This window comes from Ursus americanus, chromosome 35 (genome assembly GCF_024610735.1).
Source record: "Ursus americanus isolate L20-20 chromosome 35, mUrsAme1.1.p, whole genome shotgun sequence".
In the NCBI taxonomy this organism is placed as follows: Eukaryota; Metazoa; Chordata; class Mammalia; order Carnivora; family Ursidae; genus Ursus; species Ursus americanus.
Window position 1 is genome coordinate 13,365,749 of NC_142161.1, and position 11,001 is coordinate 13,376,749.

An 11,001-nucleotide genomic window follows, 5' to 3' on the forward strand; every position below is an offset into this window, starting at 1 on the left:
ATGTCTGCTTTCAACCACTTTGAGAAAAAATACTTGACTTAGATTCCTACCTCTAAAAATAAAGCTTTTGTTTCTGCACAGTGCTTGATTGTTAAAACTCAGAATGCAAAGACAAAATTTGGGAAACTTTTTCTTCCCCATAAACAGATACATGTGGGCACTTCTGGGCATCGTCCCAGGCTCCTTGAAGTTGCCGGGAGTCCACATGTGTGTGCGTGAGCAGTCTAGCATCACCTCCTGCGTGCAATCAGAGGGCAATATGGCATTTTAATGAGCTCTGTCGAAGTGTTATTGTATCCAAAGGCCAAAAAATTTAAGAAACATTTTTGTCTTTCTAACTCTTTTATCTGCTGCCAAAACAGAGTGGAAAGATAGGTATTGAGCCCTGTTCTCACTCTTCAGGGCAGGCTTTTTCTGTGCTTGACTTATTCGCTCAACTTCTTTCATGATGATGGAGGCATGGTTCCAAAGCAGACTCCCCCATTTCCAATGCTAACCCATTGCTCAGAGAGCAGAAGACATTTTTTCATACAGCCTCTCCTTATGAACAGCGACGATATCTCAGCACTTTAAAAATACTCTTACCTAGTGGCTTGCAAGCCTTGTGCTGACATCCGTGTTCTGTTCCTGCTCTAACAGGATTTTGTCATAACAATGAAAAACCCTGGGTTTAGGGAGAAAGTTGAGTGTGTTGGAGACTGTCCTCTCTCGGGGCTGGGTATTTTCTGCATAGTCGGAGCCTGAATTAGGAGAACATCACAGATGCACGGCGCATTGGGCATGGAGCACATGCATGCACTTAAATCACGTGGATCTTACTTTTTTACTGATGTAATTGTGAAATATGTTCCTTTTGCATTCATAATTAGGGGGTGGAACAGATGGTGAAGGCTTAGTTTAAAATAATCTGTCATTAAAATAACCTAGCCTACTGGTAATTCTTCACTCTAACTGGAGTGAGGTCATAGGAAAAGAGTTTGGGTTTGTTTTTTTTTTGTTGTTGTTGTTTCTTGTTTTTTTTCTCTTCTGCATTGGAACGTGGAAGAAAGAACTGCTAATCTCAGAGTGGTTATAGACATGAGAATTACCCTATAAGGGCACCATAGTAAGATTCCACTCTGTGAGATTTGGCTGCGGTGGAATATGCAGGGGAAAAAAAAAAAAGGAAGCAGAGACAAAACTACTTTGACAAATATAAATCCATTTAGCACAATGCATTAAACATTAGTGTACCTTCAATCATGAAGCTATAGTTAGTTTCATACCCTGCAAGGAAATAACCTCATCATTTGACAAATACTGTTAGAGGCCCTCAGCTTTTGGGGTTAAGAAACTGTGCCTTATACTTTATATGTTACACTGATGTCAGGGGATATAAATTATAATTACAGGCATTATTATTCAGAAAGGCTGGGGCTCCCGACTTCTGCACCCAAGCCTCCCTCCTGTATGTGCACTCATAGACTTATCAGGATGTGACAAAGGAAATCTCCTATCAGCCCTGTCAGGATGGCTAAGAACTGGTTTTAGTAATAAGAAGACTGTCTTGATGAATCAGATACTAGCATACCTTTAAAATGTCTATTTTACTGTTTCTTCTAAGATTTTGTTCTCCATCTGCTTTGAGGAAAGCAGATAGATTTCAGCATGGCTTTATAATAAATCTTCTCAAGGAGGGACTAGCATTAACATTTGGGTAGGTTCTTTTTCATCTTAATCCAACCTTAGTTAATAATCAGAAAATTCTACATAGTGAGTAAGGAGATGTAATTAACCCTTTGACCCCAGAATCTTAATTGGCGCCTGTTGAAAACAGTGGGCAGTTAAAAAAAAAAAAAATTAAAAAGTAGCCTGCGGTGATTAAAAAAGCTTGGAATGTAGTAGCTTTCTTGAATCCGAATTTTTAGAAACTCCACAGAACTTTCAGATTTGGTTCCCAAGACTAACGAATTGGATGTTTCCTTCTTCCTGCCACCTTTTAAGACTGAAACACACACATTAAACCAATATCGATGCTACTCTTGAAACTTTCCTAAGCAGCAGAACAGAGCTAACTGTGGACAGGAATGACCCCAGTCAGAAGGGAGTGGCTGTGTGAAGGGCAACCTTGCCAGTCTGCGACTGACCCGGGTTCATATCCCATGTTCTTATTTGAAAGGTAATCACAAATCTGAGTTTCGGACATTCATCTCACACTATCGATACAATTGACATGATAAATATAAAGGTAAAAAATATGGCTAACCCGTTTTTTGTTTTGTTTAGTTTTTTGTTGTTGTTTTTTGGTTATTTTTTTACGTCCATGATGACAACTAATCTGACTAGTTCTGTTCTTCCCACACCAAATTGGCTGTTATTTTTAATTGAATTGACTGGACATTCTGTGTCATGTAGACATAGACTCATTTTAATCTCACCAGGAAACTGGAACATGTGTTGAGCCTCTGCATTGCCAAACAAAACTGGCCAGTTCTTAGATCGCTGCTGTTTAATAGCATCAGATGTTTTGCCTCCAGAAGATTTTGTTTCCTTGCTATCATGCCCAGACATCCTCTACTGTTTTAGTAAATACGAGAGATATGAACCTAATGTTACAAAAGTACACTCCCTTTCAGTGAGAACGTAAAGGATGTGTGTGGCTGGCGAACGTCCCGCACGAGATGTTTTGGAGAACTATGAAAGAATCTAGTCTAACTCTGGTCTTGCAAATGTTAGGAGCTATCCCAGGCTGTGTTAGACGTCTGTGGCGTCAGAATCTGCGAATACTCTAAGAGCTTCATGACCAGGACTCTTGCAGAAGACAATTTCCATCCCTCTTAGTCATCCTAGCATATGTGATCTAAAGGAAGGAGCATCGGGCTTGGAGGTAGAACTGGCTTTGCTAAGTCTTGCTGGAGCAGTTGTTAAGTGTCAGCCAGATGAAGAGGAGTAAGACCTTGCCCGCTGTTGAGAAATTCAGTCCTCTTGGGAGTTGGGAGTTGAATACGCCAGTCAGGACCATACAGTGTCATAAATGCTTTCACAGCATCACTGGTGGGGCAGCAGATTTAATCCTACCTTTGCCACCAGCTGACTGTATGATCTGGTCCATGCACTGAACCTCTCTGTGCCTCGGTTTCCTCACCTGTAAAATGAGGGTTTGGAGAACAGGAGGTTATCTCTCTGCCAGCTCCATGAGTCCTTCCTTTTCTCAGTCAGCCTTTCAGTTGTCATCTGTTGCCATAAAAGGTTCTCCGGCCTTCTCTGTCTCTTTCTCTGTAATCTGACAGCAGCACTGTAAGGTTTGGGGAGACGGCTCGCATAGCTCCCTATGATTGTACGCCGGAACACGGCCATTGGGTTGAGGGGAAAACCTGTCCATGGGGAAGGCTTAAAGGGAGGGGGGAGGGTCTTAATCTTCATGAGTAATCCTCGGGAGATCTCTTGTGCGAGGTAAAGACATGTTGAAACGAGATCCTTCCCAAACTTCCACAAAAGAAACTTCTGTCCCTTGTACTAGTTCACAGCAAGATTCCAAGGGGCCACACTCCAAGCTTGAAAGGTTGCATCTCACCAGGCTCCCAAAGGGGTGGCAGTTTGGCCAAAGGGAAGGAGTCCACTAAGCAGTATTTTGTTCCCTGTCTCATAGCTGATTCCAGGAGAGATAATACGGAGCAAGGTGACAAGGTAACCTCTTGCGGGAGTGACTTGTGAACTCTCTTGTCATCCCACTTCCTGTCTGTCTCCAAACAGCGGGATTCTGTCATCTGAATAAATCGTTCAAAATCAAGTGACGATTTTTAAGTCATAAGCCTCGTCTTAGTACAGTTTAATTTCTGAAATGCTGTGACCATTTCTTCCCATTCATTTACACATATCAGTCAGAGAAACTTTGTTTTTAGTGGAGGCAGTATTGTCATTAATTCCAACTGTCACAGTTCGAATCCTAACTCCATCACTAACTAGAGACAGGCATGTCGCCTGCCTTCACTAAGCCTCAGTTTCCTTGTCTATAGCATGTAGATAATAATTAAATTACCTCAAATGATACTTGTGAAAATTAAGAGATATCACATGCAAACTGCTTAGCATGTATTGCTTAATAAGTAGACAATGTCCTGACCAAAATCTTGTCTATCATGTAATTCGTAATGTAATCATGTAATGTGACATTTGAAATGTTTTCAGAACCCACCTAATCAGAGGAGGAGATTGGGTGCTACCCACAGTCTCTGACCAGTGGGGCTCTGAAAATGGGTCAGGGAGCATGGAATCCGTGTGTGTGTGTGCGTGTGCGTGTGTGTGTGATGGAATCCAAATGTACATATTCCCATGTACATACATACATACATAAATATATATATATAATATTTCATATATATATTTAGAGCTCCAAAAAAAGTTCAGTATTTTAGGCAGCTGAGCTTATTGCTGAAATTTGAGACAGTCCATGTTTCTACCTGAATTTTACATGCTACTTCTACCTTTCCATACTGAAGAATTATGTCACTAATTGAGTGTTGCCACATGCCTTGTTCCCAGCGTGGGTTTCCTGTTCTTCCAAACTCACAGCCTTTGTAAAAACCACTACTCTTTGAAACTTCTCTTCCCGTGCAAGCAGTACTTGGGCCACCTGCCTGGTTAGAGATAAATACATAAAGCGAAACAAAAGACGTGAGGAGGATGGAGGGTATAAAATGCACTTGGACTGCAGAATTGGAAACAAACGTTCTCTCCATCTGAGTGGTACATGCAGTTGGGGTCCACGATGATCGACACCACCCATCAAACTGACAACACAGCCCTCCATTTGGAAAGTGGACAAAGGTTTTGGGAGTGACAAATGATGCGTAGCTTCCTTCTCTCCCCATCCTCTTTCTTTTGTTTCCATTTCAGGAGCTGTAATAGAATCTAGACCTATTACAATAAAACCTGAGCATAGAGTTTTGCAAAAAAGGATTACAGTTTGTAAGGTTTGGGCCTGTAATCATTCACCCATAATGTATTGACTTTTCCTATTTGTTGTACCACAATACACTGGGAGTAAGAAGGGTATAATCCTTTATCAATTAGCAAATTATTGATGTCCACAGTAGCTCAAGCGGTGATTTTACTTGCTCTTCATATAGGGACCTGTTTTTTTTTTCTCTCATTTCATTACGATTTCCATTCCTGTTCGGCTATTTAATGGAGAATCTGGCTGATTTAATCTTCTAAACTACTGAATCCAAAAACATAAAGGCAACAGCTCATAAAATCATCATGACCTGATTTGCTACATGAATGTAATGTATCTTGATCAAAATGACAGCGACATAAGGAAGTCCCTAAAATAAAGGAAAGCTCGTAGTCTTCATTCAGACCTTTTGTTTGTTCACTTACAGGGTAATGGTAGAATATCTTAGGACTTTTGTTAGACAGGAAGAAAAACAGTGTCTTAAATTCAGTATGTGTTGCTTTGTATTGTTTAATTAATAATTAAATCTCCATCATATGTTTACTAACTGAATTATGTATCTATTTTTTCTGCAGTCCCTGGATGGCTTTGTATTTGCACTAAATCAAGAAGGAAAATTTTTGTACATTTCCGAAACCGTCTCCATCTACCTAGGCCTCTCACAAGTAAGTAAAACAACCATATTTAGATTCTTGACGGTGATTGTGAAGTCTCCTTCTGCCTCATGCTTTTCCTTCTTCAACGGATATTCTGTTTAGCATGAATTATCAAATTTATTCTTTAATGGCTCTACCTGGCTCTTTTTCACAAAGTCAGTGAGAAAATTCTGTCCGTTCGGAACGTTCGGAATAAACTCGTGCTCAAAAACTTTAGTTCCCCCCTCCCCATCCCCCCAAGGATCATTATTAATTTATTGAGAACAAATGAAGTTTCTTCCCTCAGTTGTTTTGAACTTTGAAACCTCTGTGCCCGGTAGGAGAGGGACACGCTAATAGTGCTTCCCTTGTGTCCTATTACTGGATGTTTATGGAGTACCCTGCATTATCCTGGGAGCTGACACAATGACAGGGAGTCATTTGGAGTCAAGAAATGCTGAAAGAGACCATTAAAATGTGTTGCAAGGAGGGTTCCAGCAAGGATATATTTTGCTGCCTTTGCAAATGCTTCCTAATGCTGAAAGACAATTTCATAAAAATAAGATAGCTTTTCATTATGTGTGGTTTAATTACGCGCACGTGTCTGTCAGAAGTTGAAAGAAAAGAAGATGGAGGCAGCTGGGGCAAGGGACAAAATCCTAGATGTTGGTTCTTGATATTCCCCCGGAACACACAAATTTTACTTCCGTCGGATTCCGGGACACAGGCTGCATCTACAGAATGCCAAAATCCCCTGAAGAAAAGCTGGCGATGCCACTAATTATCCAGATGTGGGGTTTTTTTTTTTTCCATAAAAATGCTGAACATCTGGGTATCTGTGCCCATACAGGTGATTGGCGGAATTTGACCCTTTTCATCCGGTGGTTTGGCATGAGGAAAACACAGCCTCGGTGGGAGGGATTTTGTATGTATGTGATGGTCTGCCAAGTCAGATAATCTACTTCTCATTCGGTTGCCCCTTGGAGCTAAAGATGGAGATAAGATTTGTCTGTCTCCTCTTAAGCAAGACCCACCCCCGACTCATGGCTTCCGAAAGTTGGCACCACTCTAAGGAGGCACCCAGCACGGCTGGAACATTTTGGCTGTTAGTGAGTTTGCTGGGTAATAGCTAAATCAAGAAAGGCATTGGGAAATAATAAAGAAAGATACTTGGCATTTGAGGAGGGTTGGAGGAGGAGGAGAAACGCTGCCAAATTTGATTATTTACTGTGGAGAATCCAAGCAAGGGTCCGTTAACTCTTCCTTGAAGAACACGCAAGCTATTGGCTATAGTTTATAGAGTATTTCTATTTCATGTGGGTTTTAGCACACCAAGTGATAGAACCGGGCTATTGTTAACTCACTGTTAGCATTCTTGCATCTTGTTGAAATCTCTGGTTTTGTAATAGCCTTCAGTAGATTTTAAGCCTTGTCTTGATCTATTTGGGACGGAGTTTTGGGAATCTCCAGTTTGGAAATGGGCACGCCACCATGTTCGTTCTTACTCTGCAGAGCTGGGCACACCTCTGTTTGTTGTTCTGTGGTGCCCATTCATCTGTTTTATGCAGAGTATCCAACAAAGTTTAATAAGCCAGTGAAGAAGAAGGATGAATAATTAGTTTAAGCAGGTAAATGCTAATTAGGGAACTCCTGAAAAGCATCCATTATATACTAGCTCAAACACATTTTACAGCCCTGGTTAGTGGTGTAATCCAAATTCTGTCAAGGCAACTGCATTTTCTGTAATTGAGATGTGTATGTTTGCTTTGCATAACAGATGGCTCTGTATGCTTAGACTGATAGCTAGGAAAATAATAATTGCATTATTCTGGCCAAAAGAATATTAGCTCTTGGGTTTTGGCCATTTCAGTCAGTCCTCCTGCCAGCACAGCATATGCACATATATGGATTGGATTTTCAAGGAAATTGATGCATCTGGAATAGTGTGGCCATCTGAAATATCATCTGTTCAAGAAAAATTTGGCTTTAACCCTGTGCTGGTTTCTCCTTAAAAGCAGTGTATCTCACTGCTTTTCTACTGTAACATTAAGTCCATCTTTTCCTAAAATCTAAGACAAATAATTGAGCTTTCTGCCGAATAAAGCAGCTGTAGGCCTGGAACGGTAGCTGGCACCTTCTCGGCAGCCATCGCCTGCTATTTTATGTGATGGGTTTTAAAGTGTGTATCAGTAGGCAGCACGTGGACTTGCCCAGGAGCAGACGCTGGCCCCAGTGTACTGCACGCTCCGTGGTAGATGTGCTCAGTGTCGCCAGCCACGGCGGAACACGCAGGTGGACTATGAGGTACGGAGGGCTTCATCTGGGGGGCGCTGTGCAACTGAAATGATGAAGGATAAGTCACTAGGAAGTGATGTTTGCATACTTCGATGTAGGTGTTTAGCATTCAAAACTAAAGTTTAAGTGTACTTCCAGCTTGAAAATAATCCAGTAAGAGCGCGGTATGTTTTTAAACGCCTAAAGAATGAGAAGAGAAAACATCTATGCCAGGGGCGCCTGGGTGGCACAGCGGTTGGGCGTCTGCCTTCAGCTCAGGGCGTGATCCCGGCGATCTGGGATCGAGCCCCACATCAGGCTCCTCCGCTGGGAGCCTGCTTCTTCCTCTCCCACTCCCCCTGCTTGTGTTCCCTCTCTCGCTGGCTGTCTCTATCTCTGTCGAATAAATAAATAAAATCTTTAAAAAAAAAAAAAAGAAAACATCTATGCCAAAACTTTGGGAAAGGATTTCCAACCCAGTAAATGTTATGTTCTAAGTCCTAATACGATACTTGACACTTAACCCTTTTCAAGTTTCTTCAGTGTCCTCTTGTAGTTGTCGAGGTACGGGGTCCTCATGGGTGACGTGCTATGTAAAATGTGCTCCGAGTTATTCAGTTAAGTATGTACTTAATCTTTCACGCGCGCACACACACCCTTAATTGAATGCAAACCAAACGCTCTGTTTGTGTCCTACAACTTTAGCTCAGAAGTTACTCCATCAAATTCTAGACAGAGATAAGGAGTCTTTGAAATTATGGTCCCTGGGTTCCTTTTTAAATAGTTCCATTAAATAAAGACAAAGCAAAACTGTAAATCCAAAGACTTACCCAGTGAAATTGTTGAGGAATACTGCGAGCGTGTCCGTTCGTTAGAGCGTAGTTATATCTGCACTGGTAACTCTCAAAATATTCCTTCCTCGGTTTTATTTTCCTTCAACATGTAAATAAATATGGTGGCTTTAAAGTGGCTTATGTTCAGGAAAGAATTAGGATGATCTTTTAACTCGTGAGAAAACTAAGTGGAGAAAATTCTACTGAGATCTGTTGTATGGTGTGAATATAGAGACAGCCAGAGTGGATTTCTCCTCTACCCTCTGTTGAGTGTAACAGCCCCTGGTGTTCAGTACGTATGTGTGGCAGTTATTCTCTCTGAAGTATTTTCATGTTGTCATGATGATGGGAACGAAGGGATCTGTGATGATGTTCGAACCTCCTCCAGCGACCCTTTTGACTTTGCCAGAGATATATATTTAACTCAACATCCAAGATGTGGTTTCAGGTTATAGAAATATGCACTGTTGACTTGCTTCCCTAGGTAAAGATGATTCCAGTTACTCACCATGAAGCCTTATCTTCAAAAAAGAGCCCCAAATATCAATACTGAGTTTGGTTTGTGTGGGGATTAAATGCTTTTTTATATGTGGTGATAGCATTCAGAGCTGCTAAAAACTAACTCTACTCTGTAGCTATCATGAAATAAGCATAAGTGAAAATGAAGAAAGAAAACGGTGTATTTCGTAGCACTGAAAATGTAGTAAAGATACATAGTCAGATTTTATGAAATCTCTTCCAGGGTATAAGGGGCATAATCACCAAAGGATCCAAAGAGACTTTATATGATAAATTAAAAAAAAAATTCTAGTTTGATATAGGACTTAGAGAAATATTCATTCATTGGCTTATTACCCTCCTGTTTCCACAAAGGAATTAGTTTACATAAATGTATCTAATAAAAAATAATGGCAAAATATAGCTGGGGTATAAGGAAAAAAAAAGGCAAAAGTCAGTCATTTGTTACCACATAGTAAGAGAACACAATAGTGGCTCTAAGAAGGGATCTGCATAGTCTGATAAAGCTTCACATTTAGCTGTGAGCTACCTGGTAACCAACGCAAAAAGGGAAATAGAGCCATTCATCAAAAAATAAGGAAGCATTGCTAGTTAAAGAAAGCAAAGGTTTCTGGGACTGAAGTATAAAAATAAATCTCAAATACAATCTCTGTAGGGGCTACTATGTGGATTATGACATACTGATTTGCTTCCATTGGAGTTCACATTCAGAACAAGGCTGTGTTGACCATATAACAAATATGAACAAACATATTGCAAATCTCATAAGCAGTCAGAGACTCTTTCCCACTCCCCCACCCAGCCCCAGACGTTGGTGTGCCAAAGATCATTCTGAGAGTGATTTTCTGACATCTAGGCCTTATAATAGCATTGACTGGTTTGATGGTTTATGTGCTTTTATAAATCAGCTTGCCCTCATCCATACACAAATCCTGCATTTTCTCTTAAATACTGATGAGAAGTTTAACAGTATAGTTGCTGGAGGCAGAGGACATGGGTCTCAGTTAACTGGAGGATAAAAACGGACTGGTATTTTTTGAGAACATTTTTCCTTGAAAGCGGGGTGAGAGACAGTGATTCTGATCCACACCTGTGCCAGCAAAGAATGTTTTCAATTTAACGCAGAGTCTTATTTAAAATAAAATGGAATCTAGAGCAAACTGGGAAATTAACAGATTTTTATGCTGTGATATCATTAGAAAATACCCTGCAGCCAGCTAACCACTCTCTTGAGATGCTCCCTCATCTCCCCCCAACTGCCTCCAGTGCCAGCTTGCCTGCGTCACTTCTCACCCAGTCCCCATCCTGGTGGAAGAGCCGTCCTTGTTGTCTTAAGCCAGCCGGAAGGTAGCCACAGACAAGCTTACAAATTGGCTTGTTTCAGGGCAGCTGCTGAAAGGGGCAGGGTGGTCGCAGATAGAAGGGCTAATAAGAGGTGAAGGTGAAAAGGGGTAAATGATTGTTTTAAATTTGGTCTTTTTTTTTTTTTAAGCCATGCAGATGTATTTACCACCACCTCCTTTCCCCACCCTGTCGTTGTTCATCTCCGTATTGTAGATTTCTCTGCATTTGTTACATAGAATGGCAAATAAAATTACAGCTACAGCACACAAGTACAAGGTCAAATAAATGACAGAGCTCAGTCTATTTGTGAAGCTATTCTGAAAGGGAACCATGGTGCCAAATGTGGTTTATTTGAATAATAAAGAAGAATTAGATTCCCCTGATAACTTGGCCGAGGGCCAATAAATCACTGGAGGTTAAAGATGCTTTGCAACTGCCATGTCTTTCTTTTGCTTTTCCA

The 11,001-nt window shown here is 40.9% G+C and overlaps 1 protein-coding gene across 2 annotated transcripts in view; it reads left to right on the plus strand.

Annotated features, from left to right (window-relative positions):
- The window catches only part of NPAS3 (neuronal PAS domain protein 3), an 817,945-nt gene that overhangs the window by 580,504 nt on the left and 226,440 nt on the right, over positions 1–11,001 (plus strand). For both annotated transcript variants that reach the window (XM_087859047.1, XM_087859046.1), the window contains one exon: positions 5,512–5,601. In XM_087859047.1, the coding sequence (XP_087715173.1) occupies positions 5,512–5,601 (90 nt within the window). The remainder of the gene's footprint in view (positions 1–5,511; positions 5,602–11,001) is intronic.